At 45.7% G+C, this 17,151-nt stretch overlaps 1 protein-coding gene across 1 annotated transcript in view; it reads left to right on the top strand.

Annotated features, from left to right (window-relative positions):
- Window positions 1-17,151, top strand: part of LOC149353365 (CD109 antigen-like) — a 122,104-nt gene that overhangs the window by 24,146 nt on the left and 80,807 nt on the right. The window contains exon 2 of the mRNA XM_089582504.1: window positions 11,927-12,107. Within this exon, the coding sequence (XP_089438630.1) occupies window positions 11,927-12,107 (181 nt within the window). The remainder of the gene's footprint in view (window positions 1-11,926; window positions 12,108-17,151) is intronic.

Here is a 17,151-nt window from a genome sequence, read left to right as displayed (position 1 = left end):
AATTAACGTCCAATGACTATTTTTTTTGTTTTCAATGAAATTTTTGCATGTGATGGGCGAATGTGTCGACACAAGGGAATCGTACTTAGTCTTTCGAGGAGCGCTGTAGTTTTTTTGAGGAAAAATCGTATGTAAGGCTAGGTGGAAAACGTCGATTTTGCGATTTCGCAAAATGGCTAGTTTGGATCCGTTCAGAAAGTGAGATAAAATTTTACGGAGCATGATTATTATTCTAGTAATTGTATGCAAACTTTCCTGTTGGAAACAATGCAAAAATATGTTATCGCTCCTATAATTTTGCAGGGATAAAATCGCAAATGTTGACAAAAAAGTAATGCATTGCAATAAGGACAGTTTTTAGGACAATAATGGGGCAAGCAGGAGTAAAAACCTGGGGGTGAAATTTTTTCTGAGTATTATTCCCTTCTTTTTACTGGCACCGGACAAAATTTGCTCTTTTCGAACGGGCAGATGATATTTATTTCGGCGTTGAAATCATCTAGAATTTAAAAAATAAAAAAAAGGCCAACTTTAACGGAGGTTTAAAAAATAAGCTCTCTTATTTTCTTTAAAATTTTCCTGGAACACTTTCACAGTCTGGTGTTTCTAGGCCATGAAAAAAGTGTTGGGATATATTGTTTTAAACTATAAAATTAAAGGCCTGACACAGGCCATATTTCGTTCAGTTACCATTACTGTATTTTGTGTGTTAAAAAGAGCAACGGTCATGAATTCGACTTCCAACTGAAAGCTTGTGGTTGTGTTTTAGTTAGAACGATGACAAGGCCTCAGAAAATTCCTTGTATCCATGTTTTTGCTTGTAAGAGTTTGTTTTGTAATAACTGAAAACAAGAATACGTTTGCTTCTTTACGTGGCTTTTAGGTTTTCGTATGCTAATGGGATTCAGAATTTTGCCCTACTTCAGAAGTATTTCATGGCAATTTTGCTTGGATTTTGATTTATAAAGCACTTACCTCAAACGTTCATAGCGTTTAGATCAACGGTAGCTCGTTTAAATAAACTTAAACAAAAGGTGCGCGAAATGCCAAAGTTATGCCTTGTGCGTTTGGTACTACAGAATGAACGAGGAAAGCCCCTCTATCCCAGAAACAAGAAGATTCTATGCGCACGTCGACAGGCTAGTTCCGCCTGCGCCTTCGATGAGGACAAGCGTTGCTGAAATTAGGTAACTTTCGCCACAAAAAGAAACAAAAAGAATTTTGTAGTAAGCACGAAAATCTATCGGCAACTTCGGAGTCGAATTAGAGGGTTAAATAGCTGAGGCTTCTCTATTGCTATTAAGGTAACTTTTAAGGAAGGCCACCGAAGTACTCCCCACAAGTACTCAATATCTTTTACAAATAGATTTGCACATGAAGGAAGGTAGAACGATAAGTATAAAAGGTGGTTTTGCATTTTCGTTTTGTCTAGTACTAAATACTTTGGGTTTCCAGGCGCAGTCAAAGCGTACGTACCACTAGCAAATGAAAATTAGTTACCGTTCTTCACATGCGTTTCCACCTGCAACTGTACGCAGAAATTCGCCGCACTCTAAGAACTGATGTACTATCTGATACAGAGCATACCGAATACTGTACTCTATCAAGCAGCTGTTCACTCTGCTCAGATTGCCTAAGGAGTGAAGCGCCTCCTCCGGCTAAGAGTACGACTGCCAGTGCATTCTCTCCACGTCCCGAAGGAGTTGGAGGATGTTTATTTTCTTCGCTTTTGTAATGCAGCGTAACTGTATATACACATGCGACCCGCATCTCATGCAAGTTAGGTCCGTCCCTGATTCCGCTTAACGTAACTAAAGAGCTCACCTTTTGAGCTGCAGGAAAGAAGCGATATACCTGAGCAAAGGTTCTGAATAAGTGCAATTCAGCGAAGGCATGCACTTCCGTACATGCGTATGAGAAGGGACTGTCTTGTAACTGTCGCAGTTTATCCGAAACATAGCTCCATCGCTAGTGAAAATATTTTACGCCCTCCGGAGCGGCCATTCACATTTTGTTACATCCGTTTCAAAACAGCGACCTTCCGAGGAAACACTCTTCGCAGAAAGGAACGGTGCTTCGGTTCAAGGAAAGCACTTCTGTCAGATCTCGCAAAACTTCCCGATTCGCCGCTAAACCTGAGTCTAAATACTTCATATTGCTGTGCTGCCGAGGAGTGAATGCTCGACGAGTGCTCAAGTGAAGCTGCACATCATTTTTAGTGCAAAGAATTATGCAACTGGACACCAGTTATCTCGTTCACGAAGGGCGAGCCTTCAACATACCGTGCACCATGAAATTGCTTCCGAGTGAAGGTTATCCGTGGCATGCAGCTGTTGCCTGGACTGCTTCATCGTTTACTGACCTGTGCCAACCCGAACGTGGCAGCGATCCGTGAGGTTGAACAACAGAATTTCGCGAAACGTACTCAGGAAGCCATCGCGGAGCTCAAAATGAAAGCATACAGATGTGTTCAACAGCACTGATCCTCGCTTCAGCGGTAGTACAAAGGTAGCGCACCCGGTTCGCAATGCAGAGTTCCGCGGTTCAATTCCCCGCTCTGGCGCGTTTTCTTTTTAAGGCGAAAGCCTTTAATGGCTCATACTGTCGTGACCAAGACGTGTTAGCAAATTTGTCCTTAAGAGCCATGGGCTTCTTAGGGACAAAGAGCCATGGGCTTCTTAGGGACAAAGAGCCATGGGCTTCTTATGGGCACTCAAAGGAAAGCTAAATGATGTTAGCATTCAGGACCTTCGGCACACTCAGCTTACAGACATTTAGGGGAGGATGGAAGACATCTGAGAAAGTGCAAGGGGGCCACACGTATCGAATGTAGATATGTTTAATCCAATTTAGGCAACGCTTAGGTGGCCCACTATGGACAGAATATAGTGTGAGGTTGCAGAGAACAACCTCAATCGCAGTGGATTCAGAGGATTCAGAGCTTCGGAGTGTCTTCAGCTGTGTACTAATTTACCGTATTGTGCGGAGCCACTCCTTTTGCGGATAGCGAAATGAACGTTTCCCCTTTATTTGGAAATACAGTTTACGGGAACTGAGTCATGCACCTGAAAAAAACTTTTTGTATGGAGAAGTTCGCGCTTCGTCCAAGAAATTTAAATTGAAACTAATCAGTGCTGGATATGTTTTGTCAACAGAGTTTGGCATGCAGGACCATCATAACCCAAAAACGCTGTATACGCAAGAGACGAGAGCGTTGTTGGGCATTTATAATGCGCGCTGCCAGTGTCCTGTGTAAAAAAAGTCTATGGAGTAAATGAACCCGCTCCGGCCTGTACTATCAGCAACGAATGAAGCGCGAACAAGAAAACTGAGGTGGAAACACAAACACACCAACATATTAGCTCCTGGAAAACAAATACAAGCCAGGTTGATTAACACTTTTCAGGAAGAGTCTTCGCGCCTTCGGCGTTCATATAACCTAAGCTAGCATTGAGCTTCTCCAGGTTAAGAGCTTCTTATTTTTCTTTTTGTTGCTTTACTACTAAAGGCGCCAATAAATAGACGGCAGACGGAGAGGAAAACAGGAGACACACACGTAGTCGCCTGCGTGTGTGTCTTGTGTCTTCTCCGTCTGCCGTCGAATTTTTGGCGCCTTTAGTAATGATGTCGAATCAAGTTGCCCATCAATACGTGCTTAGCGAGTACTTTGCTTAACTGCCTTGTTCGCGTTTCATTTCTTGCTGACAGCTCAGCATCAGCAGCAGCCTGACTACACCCACTGCAGGGCAAAGGCCTCTCCCATGTCTCTCCAATTAACCCTGTCCTTTGTCAGTTGCCGCCACTGTATCCCCGCAAACTTCTTAATCTCATCCGCCCACCTAACTTTCTGCCGTCCCCTGCTACGTTTGCTTTCTCTTGGAATCCACTCCGTTACCCTTAAGGACCAGCGGTTATCTTGCCTTCGCATTACATGCCCTGCCGAAGCCCATTTCTTCCTCTTGATTTCAACTAAGATGTCATTAACCCGCGTTTGTTCCCTCACCCACTCCGCCCTCTTCCGATCTCTTAACGTTACGCCTATCATTTTCCTTTCCATAGCTCGCTGCGTTGTTCCTAACTTAAGCTGAACCCTCTTTGTTAGCCTCCACGTTTGTGCCCCATAGGTGAGTACCGGTAGGATACAGCTGTTGTATACTTTTCTCTCCAGGAATATTGGTAAGCTACCATTCATGATCTGAGAGAACCTGCCATATGCGCTCCACCCCATTCTTATTCTTCTAGTTATTTCCCTCTCATGATCCGGATCTGCGGTCACTACCTGCCCTAAGTAGACATATTCTCTTACTACTTCCAGCACCTCGATACCAATTGCGAAGTGCTGTTCCCTTGCTAGGCTGTTGAACATTACTTTGGTTTTCTGCATGTTAATTCTTAGCCCCACCGTTCTGCTCTGCCTGTCTAACTGATTGATCATGCTTTGCAGTTCTTATCCTGAGTGGCTTAGCAAGGCAATGTCATCAGCGAATCGTAAATTACTCAGGTATTCTCCATTAACTCTTATCCCCAACTGTTCCCATTCCAGTCCCCGGAATACCTCCTGTAAGCAGGCAGTGAAGAGCATTGGCGAGATCGTGTCTCCCTGCCTGACACCTTTCCGTATTGGAATTTTATTGCTGACTTTATGGAGAACTATAGTAGCTGTGCAATCGTTATAAATATCTTCCAATATTTTCACATAACACTCTTCTACACCCTGATTCCGTAATGCCTGCATGACAGCTGAGGTTTCCACCGAGTCAAATGCTTTCTCGTAATCGATGAAGGCTATATATAGGGGTTGGTTATATTCTGCGCATTTCTCTATCACCTGATTGATACTGTGAATGTGGTCTATTGTCGAGTATCCTTTACGAAAGCCTGCCTGATCTTTTGGTTGACTAAAGTCTAAAGTTGTCCTGACTCTATTAGCGATTACCTTAGTAAATACCTTGTAGGCAACGGACAATAAGCTGATTGGTCTGTAATTATTCAAGTCCTTGACGTCTCCTTTCTTATGAATTAAGATAATGTTAGCGTTCTTCCAAGCTTCTGGTATTCTCGAGGTCACAAGGCATTGCGCATACAGGGTGGCTAGTTTTTGTAGCACAATCTCTCCTCCGTCCTTCAACAAATCTGCTGTTACCTGATCCTCACCAGCTGCTTTCCCTCTTTGCATTGCTCCTAAGGCTTTCTTTACTTCCTCCTTCGTTACTGGCAGGATGTCCCATTGCTGTGCTCGACTGCCTCCCTCAGTAACTTGATGATTACATTCGCTACTGTATAGATTTGTGTAGAACTCTTCGGCTAATCTAACTATCTTATCCATATTGCTGATGACATTGCCCTGTTTGTCTTTTAGCGCATACATCTGGTTTTTACCTATGCCCAATTTTCTCCTCACTGATTTTAGGCTACCTCCGTTCCTTAGAGCATGCTCGATTTTCTCCATGTTAAACTTTCTTATGTCGGCTACCTTGCGCTTATTTATTAACTTCGATAGCTCTGCTAGTTCTATCCTGTCTGTGGAGTTAGATGTCCTCATGCTTTGGCGTTTCTTAATCAGATCTTTAGTCTCCTGAGATAGCTTGCTGGTATCCTGTCGAACCATCATACCACCTACTTCTGCGGCGCACTCTGTAACGATAGCTGTAAGATTATCATTCATTGTTTCAACACTACGGTCGTCTTCTTCAGTTTAAGCGGAAAATCTGTTTTGCAGCGACATTCTGAATTCCTCTGCCTTCCCTCTCAATGCTAACTCGTTAATAGCCTTTCGCTTCACCAGTTTCCTCCGTTCCCTCTTCAAATCTAAGCTAACACGAGACCTTACCATTCTGTGGTCGCTACAACGGACCTTACCGAGGACCTCCACATCCTCTACGATGCCAGGGTGTGCACACAGTATGAAGTCTATTTCATTTTTCGTCTCACCATTGGGGCTCTTCCACGTCCACTTCCTGTTTGCTCGTTTGCGGAAGAAGGTATTCATAATCCGTAAATTATTTCTATCTGCGAACTCTACTAATAACTCTCCCCTACTGTTCCTAGAACCTATGCCATAGTCACCTACCGCCTAGTCTCCAGCCTGCTTTTTACCTACCTTTGCGTTAAAGTGGCCCATAAGTACAGTGTACTGTGATTTTATTTTGGTCATTGCCGATTCCACATCCTCATAGAAGCTTTCAACTATCTGGTCATCATGGCTTGATGTAGGCGCGTTGGCCTGCACCACCTTCAGCTTGTACCTCTTACTAAGCCTAATTACGATAGCTGCCACTCTCTCGTTAATACTGTAAAACTCCTCGATGTTGCCAGCTATATCCTGATTAATGAGGAATCCCACACCTAGTTCTCGCCTATCTGCTAATCCACGATAGCACAGTACATGCCCGCCCTTTAGTACTGTATACGCCTCATCTGTCCTCCTAACCTCACTAAGCCCTATGACATCCCATTTAATACCGGCTAATTCCTGCAATAGCACTGCTAAGCTAGCCTCACCTGATAAGGTTCTTGCTTTAAACGTTGCCAGGTTCAGTTTCCAATGGCGGCCTGTCCGGAGCCAGAGATTCTTAGCACCCTCCGCTGCGTCACAACTCTAACCGCCGCCTTGGTCAGTTGCTCCGCAGCCGCTGGGGACTGAGGGCCGAGGGTTAATTGGTTTGTTCATAGAAGGTCGTGGCCAAGTACTACACCAGGGAGGCCAAATCCTGTTCTGGTGAGGAAGTGCGTTGTCGGTTCTGGTCACCGAAATCAGGCCACACTCCAAGCCTGGTAATTCAATTCCATCGACACGCGGAGTTTTTTTTTTTTTTAATCCGGTGGAGAATTGCGTGGCACCGGGATTCGAACCCCGGTCCTCTTGCACGCGAGGCGGATGCTCTACCTCTACGCCATCGCTGCATCTGCTACTGCTTGCCGACAGTAGAACAGTCTAAATTAACCGGCCAGTTAAAAGATCTTTTTACACGAAGGTACTGATATTTACGTTTGAAAGAATTATTCGTTTCAAAACGCGCAATTAATAATTTCCATCGGCAATCGAAGGTCTTATGAAATTCATTAAAATACAATAAATAAAGAAATAAAATGACTTAACAGTACTCACGATACTAAAGAATAAAATAACATTAAAATATCCAAATTAGAAAGGAAGGAATGTTACTCTTCGCTGGCATTAGTGAAAATGGAAGACATTACGATAAATATGGTAGAGACAGGGTGTGGTCGACGGTCCTTGGCGATCACAAAATGAACAAGGGAGGGGAAAACCTCAGGTTGCTTGAACCAACGTTTCGACAAGAGGACTTGTCTTCGAAGACAAGTCCTCTTGTCGAAACGTTGACTCAAGCAACCTGAGGAGACAAGTCCCCTTGTCGAAACGTTGGCTCAAGCAACCTGAGGTTTTCCCCTCCCTTGTTCATTTTGTGATTACGATAAATAGAGAACTTATATTAACGTTGAATGTGATTAAAATTGGCCTTACAAGCAAAACGATGTTTACGAGGGTACTTTCTGACATCATTACAAGGTGCCAACGAAAATTCAACATGCACTCAGTCCTAAGTCGAATTAGTGACCGTTACTCTATTTAACAGATAATATCCGATAATGGTAACTGAACGAAATATGATCTATGTTAAGCCTTTAATTTTAGGCCGCCGCGGTGGCTCAGTGGTTATGGTGCTCGGCTGCTGACCCGAAAGACGCGGGTTCGATCCCGGCCGCGGCGGTTGAATTTTTTTGGAGGAGAAATTCAAGAGGCCCGTGTACTGTGCGATGTCGATGCACGTACAAGAACCCCAGGTGGTCGAAATTTCCGGAGCCCTTCACTACGGCGTCTCTCATAGCCTTAGTCGCTTTGGGACGTTAAACCCCATAAACAAACCAAACCAACCAACCAACCTTTAATTTTATAGCTTAGAACAATATAATGCTACGTCTTTTTCGTTGACTAGAATTACGAGGTATTCAGGGAAATTTTAAAGAAAATCATAGAGGGTGCTTTTTTTTAAGTGTCCGTCAAATTTCGCTCTTTTTCGAATTTTTCGAACTCTCGATGATTTCAACGCCGAATTAAAAATCATCTGTCCTTTCTAAAGGTATAACGTTTGTCTAGCAGCAGTAAAAGGAAGAGATTAATGCTGAGAAAAATTGTCAGTCTCAGGTTTGTACTCCTTCATGCCCCATTATTGTTCTAATACTGCCCTCATTGGAATGCTTTATTTTTCCAGCAAGTTTGCTATTTTTCTGCTGCGAAATTATAGGAGCCAAAAAATATTTTTGCATTGCTTACACCTGGAAAGTTTCCATAAAGTTGATTAAAAATAATCGGACTCCATCAAATTTTATTTTGCTTTCTGCGGGGATCCGAACTAGTGATACGGCGAAATCGCAAAAACCGCGTTTTCCATCTTGTGCGATACACGATTTTTTTTTTTCAGAAAAACTACAGCGTTTCTTGCAAAATTAAGTACGATTCTCTTGTTTCGGCACATATTCCCATCACATATAAAAATTTAATTGAAAACGAAAAATGGTCATGGGACCTCAGTTACAGTGACAATGGCTCCGGCAGAGTACGATTCGCGACTACTATCGCAGGATTGACGACAGGTGTCTGACGCGCACTGCACATTGGAAAGCTTTCCGAAATACAATATTATATGCAATAAAGAACTGAACACCGAGCCCCTTACCACTTCGATATCAGATGCAGCAACCAAAATCTTGTGTTATACGAGTTTTCAGGCGAAAGCCTTTAATGCCTCATCATTGTCTACAGAAGGTTGTCAGCATAGGTGTCAAGCACAAGTAAGCTAAACTGGGCTAGTCGGAGCGCTCGTGTCCTGTCTTCACCTTTTCTGTGTCTTGTTTTTCGCGCTACGTATTTCGTAGGTGTCACGCTTTTTCTAGTCAGACCAGAAAAATCTTTGTGCACTATGGGATTCGAACCACCATCCTTCCGTTCCGCAGCCGAGCGTGCTAATGGCTACGCTACTTCCTGCCAACGCATATGTAGTTCTCCTTGTCTAGGACGCTGGAGAGAGTTTGCAGAAAGGCGTCGAATCAGCCCTCCAGTGTCTCCACCATTTAAGATTCACAAACAATTGTGTACTTAATTAACATCTTAGCCACACATGAGTGACACAAGCAGCAACATCGCGCTAAAGGCTTTCGCCTCACCGCACTTTAGGTCAACAAAGTGCCCCCCGGAATTTTTTTCTGACCCCATGCCCAACAATTTTGGACAAAAGCATTTTTTTGCGGCAAACCGTTTATGAGCGCAATTTTTTTCAATAGTATAAAATTTCGCTGTAACAATCAATATACCCGCAGATAACCTGACGTCGGTCTTGTATTTTTTTTTCTATTAATGTTTTCGCTATCGTGAAAAGCATTCCCCGTTGGTTTTCTATGGCTGTCCTAACTGTTCGATGCTATCTATGTAAGCACTTTAAAAGAAAGATTTTGCTACATAACAGAAGAATGGACTGTTACTTTCAATATTTCCATAACAGTGTCTTACAACTTTATAACTTTCAAAATTTTTCTCCGAGAATGTTGGACATAGTATGCTGCATGCTACGCCCCTTCAGGTGGGTTGTGTCTTGCTAATTTAATTTATCAGCAGCTTCTCCGACTTGCGCCTGCTTCTTACTTTTAACGTGGCGTACTCGCTAGTTATCTGTATCCTTCAGGGGTATGCATTCCGCTAATTAGTACATTTTATCGGCACTGATGCTAGAGGATGGGCAGAAAGTATTCACGTAATTAGTGCCTTTGTCTTCGCATTTCGCGCGTCCAGTTCAAAGGAAGGCGGTGATAGGGAGTCAGCTTGATTCCTTACGGGCTACAGTTTCATGCTGACGTCGGGCTGCTCTGCTACTTCCGTAATGCAGTCGTGAAATATTAGACCTTGAAAAGACACCAAGGTCGAATTAAAGTTTCTGTATCGATATATGTATATTAGCGTATTCTAACGACAAAGGCGATTACTCGCATTGAAACCGGGGTTTTAGAAAGGGCAAGAAAATGAAGTACCAGGTATCACCTCCGCCGTCCATTTTCGCACGCTGGCTGCGGTGACATCCAAACAGCTTTTCCGCGCGGCTAAGTTGCATCACCGTTCACCTTTAAATGAAGGTCACGGAGTCCTTGTCGGTCTTGTCTTCACGAGTGTCAACTGAATGGCGAGAAAAAAATTGTTCCGTTATTAAATCCAATGTCGTCATCTGTAAATGCGTCTTTTGCTGTCGGACAAAACGTCGAGTTTTGCCAAGAAAAAAACTTGGATGGAGTTGTACTCAGTGTTTCGTTGGCTGTGAGATGGGGACTGCATGTATGCCCTTGCACTTGTGTTTGCAAGAAAGAACGTTGCAGGTTATTTTCGGAGAGCGATACGAGACGTGAACAAGCGCTATGTCCTCGTCTCGTCTTCGCTTCAGCGCTATGTTTTCTTCTGTATTATGAATCACTAACTCGCCAAAACTTATCCTCCCATGTTTGATTGCCAGTAAAATTGCTCGGCTTCGTAGTGAGACCTTTTGGGGTGCTTCTTGTCGTGATGCGGTGCCACTTTCAAGGAGCAGTGGCTAGTCGTAAGGCGGGTTGCTAGCATGGCTAGTGAATGCTCGAGTGCCTCCATGCCAGAAGCTGGACACTGAGGTACCCTGGAATGCTCTGCTTTAAAGCGCCGCCTTGCAGAGAGAAAGAGAACGAACAGACGTTCACCCCTTTCCCGTTGTATGTCGCTAGTTACGGGGTGCTCTCTCGTTCTTGCCGCACGAGCGCAGTAGCAGGCACGATGACTAGCGTATGGGGGAGAGGATTGAAACGCCTTAGCAGGAGAGGGCTTGATTTGCCGAAACTGGCTGATCTGGCTGACATTCAAATCCAGGAGCAGCTGTCACGACGAAGCGAGTGGGAAGAGTTTGGAAAACACGTCTGTTCTAGATTTCGCGGTTACTGCCTCTTCCAGTTTACTTTTATTTTTTGTGCGCTGGCGTGCAGGTGGAGAAACAAAGAGCAATCAAGCGTCTTGTAACATTTTTTTTTTTGCGCCTGTCGTTCGGCTTTCGTGACGACCTGTCTCAAAAAGCACAGGTGTGTCTATGCTGCATAGTGGTGCGTTGGTGAAGCCCTCGAGCCGTTGTAAGACTCGGTGTGGGATTTGTGCTCAGTGCTGAACGCGCTTTCATTAGTGATAAAAGGTCGGACCTTGGGGTGTTTTCTGCGATGTGTTTTTGAAGTGTGAGCTGAACATGAAGCTGCTTTGTCTGCAGACTGAAGCTGGTTTTGTGGACCTCTAAAGGGGTGTAAAGGCTCGCGGAATTCGCGCGTTAACGGCACCGCGTACCGAGTGTCACTGACGTAAAGGCACTTCTTGGTCATACGCGCTTGTGCCTAGTTCCCCAGTCTTTCCTGCCTGGTAGTTGATACGTTTTTGACCTGGCAACTGTTTCTGGAAGCGCAATGACATTTTCTAGGGACCGCACTTTTTGGTCTTCCGCCATCGGTCGCGGCTTCTCGGTGACGTAGGTCGTGGCAGACAACAGGGGACGAAAAAGAAAGAAAATGACCCAAAAGCTCTGAAACACAGCCACGATGACTGCATTAGAAACTGCTTTCTTTTGTATTTTGCACTGCGTTTACTCCCACTTGTTTTCTGTTATTGTTTATAGTTTCTTCTCATGCATAATATCCGTTACATGCATGCGTGCTGTCGCGTTTATAAGAAGCGACGTGCATTTCATTCTTTTTTTTTATATCACATAAATGAAAGTGAGGTAGCCGGGTGCGCGTTGCTACCAGCGTCTCCGTTAGTTTTTGCGCGTAACCTGTACTCATGAGACGTATACTGGGCTGTAGGCTGTAACGTATTGGTATAGCGTCGAGGACTGAGCGAGCCCTGTGTGTCCTGCAGGCGGTACCTGGTGCTGGCTCCCCGGGTGGTGCGGCCCAACCAGGTGTACCGGGTGACGGTGACGCTGCTATCGGCTAGCGCGGCGCACACGGTTCGCGCGGCGCTGCAGCGCGAATCCGAGGAGGTGGCCGCCGTCAAGGAGCTCATCGCCTCTGGGGAGACCGCCGTGTTGCTTATGAAGGTGAGAGCGCTGCTGCAGGCACTGGCCGCACACCTCCAACCTCTGTGTGCGCCTGCTCTCGGGTTGCTGGCGCCTCATTGGCACCAGTCTTTGTGCGCTCCAATTGAGCGTAGAATGTGTTATTTGCTCGTCTTTTGCGCGTGTTCAGTCGAGTGGTGGGTGTGCTCCTACTAGCTTCGAGTCCATGTCAGCAGTTGGCGTGCATGGTTCTTGAAGCAGTGGTGGAGGCTTGATTCTGGAAAGCGCCATTTATTGACACTTTCTCTCAGCTCGCATTAAGACAGCTTCTTCGATTACACTTTCAACTGTGTGACAATGCCTTCCTTCTGGAAGTCTGTGCTGATTCTTTGTTTTTTCAGCACTCAAAAGATCGCGTGCGAACGCGAAGGAGTAGCGCAATATATATCAATCATTGATATCTGGCAGCTTTTGCTCTAATGTCAATCGAATCTCATTAAAGGTTCACTGAAACATGGCAAACGCTTCTGTAAAAAGTCGGTGCATTCTAGAGGTCCTCCTGTATTAATCAGATAGCATTAGAAGCCTCAGCGGGAAGGAAACGCATCGTAGGAAGCATAAATTCGCTGTTCGGCTGGAGGGAAATGACGTCACCACTCCCACTTCCGCTAAAGGCATCACTCCCGGCAACGTCACCACTTTCGATAAAAGCATCAACGGCTGCTAATTCTATCGCATTGCCAACACATAATGGAATTAGGCGTCTCTGTATTTCCGTAATTCCAGACCTCAATCAGCGACCAGCAGTTAAACTGGCTCACGCAGTATTGTCAGTGAAAGCTGAGATATATGCTATTTATTTGGCACTGTAGTTCATAGTATCAATAAAAGATGCACCTCGGTGGGTGATCTTCAGTGACTGACAGGCTGCATTAAAAACCCTCGACAGCGTAAGTTCTGCAGCATGGAATACAATTTTGTTTACAGAAATTTATTTATTTATTTTATTGATACAAATTCCCGCAGCGCCACAGGAGCATTATTGCACTGGGGGGGCATGGACATAATAGTAAGACATATGCCTAAAATAAACATGTTGCAATACTGAAAGCGAGCAGTTGTCAGCGAAAGAATCGAAATGTAGGGGAAGAAAAACGCTTAATTGCTTCCCTTCCACTCGTACCTACTTTCGATATTGTACACATTTACACCGACTCCCTTGCCGCCCTTAAGCAGCTTAAGGCTTTCCGGCGCACATTCCAAGTTACACAATCCATTCACCAACTTTGCACAAAATACCCCTGTCCTGTGCGTATACACTGGATTCGCGGGCATGCCCAGGATCCGCATAATATCCATGTGGATGCAATGACACACCTTGACACATCCGATATCCCGCCACCTTCCCCTCTTCCCTCAGATCCGTTCCTGTCCCATGTTTCCGAGAAACAGTCTTTGCGTCAGCGAACACGCGCTCTAATTCCTCCGTGTTCGTACCCTCTCCCCCGGAGTCTCACTCGGGAGGAGGAGGTATCTGTGCGCCGGATTCGGGCAGGAGCGGCTCTGACTCCTTCTGTGCGTCATCGGTGGCGTGACAAACGTTACGAAGTGACAGACAAGTGTCCCCATTGTGGTGCTGCGCCCGACCAGTGTGATAAAAAACACTTGCTGTGGACTTGCCCGGCTACAGCTTCCGTGAGACGACGTTTACTAAGAAAGGTTGGCCTGCGATGGGACGTTGCAGACGACTATACCAAGTGGACTCTAGATAATCGCTATATCTCGAACTTTTGCCGCTTTTTAAGCGAGGCTTGTTTGCACTCCTTTTTATAACTTTCTTTCCTTTTTCATTATGCCTGATGGCAAACAGCTCGAATAAAAAAATTGCTGAGGCTCAGCTTGGCTAAGCCTGGGGAATGCGAAGCATATTAGTGGCTAGGCTTGGTAATACATGGCTTTCCTTGGTTGAATACTTGGTCATTTTAATACAACCACTAGAAGCCTTCGTCGTGGGGGAAGACAACGGCATGGCTACAGCGGAACGCCGACTAACCCCGAGACGCGCGTTGGGTGAGCGCCTGGATTGCCACGGAAGCCGCGTCTGCCTGCCCGGTGTAGCGAGCGTTTCACCTACACCGAGTGTGAACGCGCGTTCGAAATGCGGGGGAATGCGCGGGTGTGACGGCTAGGAGTCCCACGGCGACGGCGCGAGGTGGAGGCCGGCTCTCTCATCCGATGTCACGTGGTGTGACGTCACGGTGTCACGTGGCGTGACGGCTAGGGGTCCCACAGCGATGGCGCGAGGTGTAGGCCGGCTCTCTCATCCGATGTCACGTGGTGTGACGTCACGGTGTCACGTGGTGTCACGGCTAGGGGTCCCACGGCGACGGCGTGAGTGGTAGCTCTAGCAATATGCTTCGCATAAAAGCACATAAATGCCACGATACACTTCGTTGTCATACGTGATCTCTTAGGGGCTTCGCGCATCGAAGCAAAGCCGCGCAGGCGCATAGGGGCCCGGGGGAGAAGCGCTGCGTTCAAAGGGAAAGGCATCGCGCCGAACGGGTGGTGGCGTTCCTCCCTTCCTTTACGGTGCGGTTCGGGTGTCCACCGAGATGGCAGAGAATTACTGCGCCATTTCCTTTCCTCAAGAAACCTTGGGTTCAAATGGCAAGGCATCGCGCTGAACGGGTGGTGGCGTTCCTCCCTTCCTGTACGGTGCGGTTCGGGTGTCCTCCGAGATGACATTAGGCCCGTAAACATTTCATGCTTACTGTACTCTCGGTTACGGGAGAGGCAGAGATTTTTGTCCTGATCGTTTGGAAGTCAATAAACTTCTCTTTATAGTATGAGACACAAGGACATTCAAGTGGTTGTATTAAAAACAACGCTCTTCCAGCCGGTGCTCTCGTTCTTCGGAGGATTCCATGGCGCGCCTTTGTCGTCTATAGGCATTCCGACGCTCCAAACGAGTCGACATACTACTACACTCACTACCGTCCACACTGATTGAAGCACAGTTTAACTCTTGCACCAGAGTCGATACACCACTGTCCGCACTGGTTGAAACACAGTTCGACGGCGCGAGGTGGAGGCCGGCTCTCTCATCCGATGTCACGTGGTGTGACGTCACGGTGCCACGTGGTATGACGTCACGGTGTCACGTGGTGTGACGTCACGGTGTCACGTGGTGCGACGTCACGGTGTCACGTGGTGTGACGTCACGGTGTCACGGGGGGTCCCACGGCGACGGCGTGAGTGGTAGCTCTAGCAATATGCTTCGCATAAAAAAAAACGCTTAAAGAATTCTCCAAGATATCAAAGATGCGGCATTTAGTAGTCAATGGGTACTTATTTTTTATTTATTTATTTATTTATTTATCATCATACCCACAGCGCCATTGGCTGGCATTACAGTGGGGGGGTAGAAGAAAAAGTACACAAATGCCACCGCGTGCAGGTGGTTACAAAAAAAAGATAACAATGAGATAGAAAGAACACGGAATTATTATACACAAAAAAAATGTCACAGCATGGAAGAAAATGAATCATTTGATAATATGGACACTACTTCCTCAGGCAGCTTGTTCCATTCAGAAACCGTTTTGGGGAAAAAAGACATTTTAAAAAGGTCAGTCCGGCACCTGTATTCTTTAACTTTAAGTGAATGATCTCTACGTAAAGACACGTAATCAGGGTTGGCTATATATTTGGTTCTGTCTATTCCAGTTCTAGAATGAAAAATATTATGAAATAATTTTAAACGCAGTACTTTCCTACGTTTTTGAAGTGAGTCCCAACCCAAAGATTTTTTCGCGCTCGTTACACTAAAATATCGCCCATAGTTATTGAAAACAAAACGAACGGCCAAATTCTGAACTCTTTCTAGTTTTTGAACGTCAAGCAAGGTTTTCGGATCCCAGACTGTGCAAGCATACTCAAGTATGCTTCTAACGTTTGTATTATACAGCAGTTCTTTAGTCTTTAAAGGGAAAAGTTTAGCGTTACGTCGCAGGAAACCTAAAACACGACCCCGGCATTGCCTTATCCAGGAAAACACTTAGGCAGATACAGCGGCCAGGCAAGCTTATGCTAATGCTACACCTTTAGCCTGGCATTATCAGGATGTGAAATCCACCGTCTCTTAAGATACATGCGAGTCGGTATGAGCTCAAAAATCTGGTTCGAGACAAATAATACTGCTTCTAATCTTTATAAAATTGACCCCCTCTCATAGTTTACAATCCCACAGTCACTCAACAGAAGTCTAGAAACTCTCATTCACCGCTTACGATTGGGACCAGCCTAGACGAATCACTTTGTGCATAGAAGTGGGCGTGCAGACACCCGCGATGTGCATATTGTCACGAGGGTGAGCATGTACTTACCTCATCTGTTACTTGATTGCTCAGGGCATGGCAGTTTTAGAACCCGACAGAAGAGGGACTTGGCCACCCTTGGTAAAAGGCCTTTCATTCTCCAAAAGGTATTAGGCCCATGGCCGACACATGCGCTACAGGAACAGATGGTCATAGCGCTGAAATGTTTCCTTCGGGACAGTGCGTGGCATCCTCGGGAGGTACTAGATATTCCTTGAGTAAATTCTAATCCAATTTTTGATGGAATGCCGTCTGGTCAAATAGTGACATAGTAGAATGAGTATTGGGTCACTGACGAAGTCAAAAACATAGTTGACGTTTCCGATCACGCGCTGCACAGCAGTGCCGTGGACGTGTACGACGCGTGACGTACGACACGACCAAAGGAGCAGCGCAAAAGAAGCGCGCACTTTAGAGCAGGAGAGTTTCCCTGAAACACACAGGAATTCTCGTAGTACTGGGGTATACGGACTCGTTCATGGGACACGTAAACGCACGTGGTTTCTTCCGCTGCAGTCGCAGTATACCAAACACAAATGTGGTTATAGTGTTTAAAATATTTTGGGCCCCTAGTGCTCACTTTTGCAGTATACACATGCTGGCCATGTATGTTATCAGGGACAAAAGTCTCCAGTATGCGTCAGCGGCAACCGAAGCCGATACCTCTGTTATTAGCCCGAGGTTGGGGACCACCACGTTTGAAGAGG

This window comes from Amblyomma mixtum, chromosome 3 (assembly GCF_055824585.1).
Source record: "Amblyomma mixtum isolate Tamu chromosome 3, ASM5582458v1, whole genome shotgun sequence".
In the NCBI taxonomy this organism is placed as follows: Eukaryota; Metazoa; Arthropoda; class Arachnida; order Ixodida; family Ixodidae; genus Amblyomma; species Amblyomma mixtum.
Note: the sequence above shows the minus strand (reverse complement) of the source record. Positions and strands in the feature narration are given on the sequence as shown.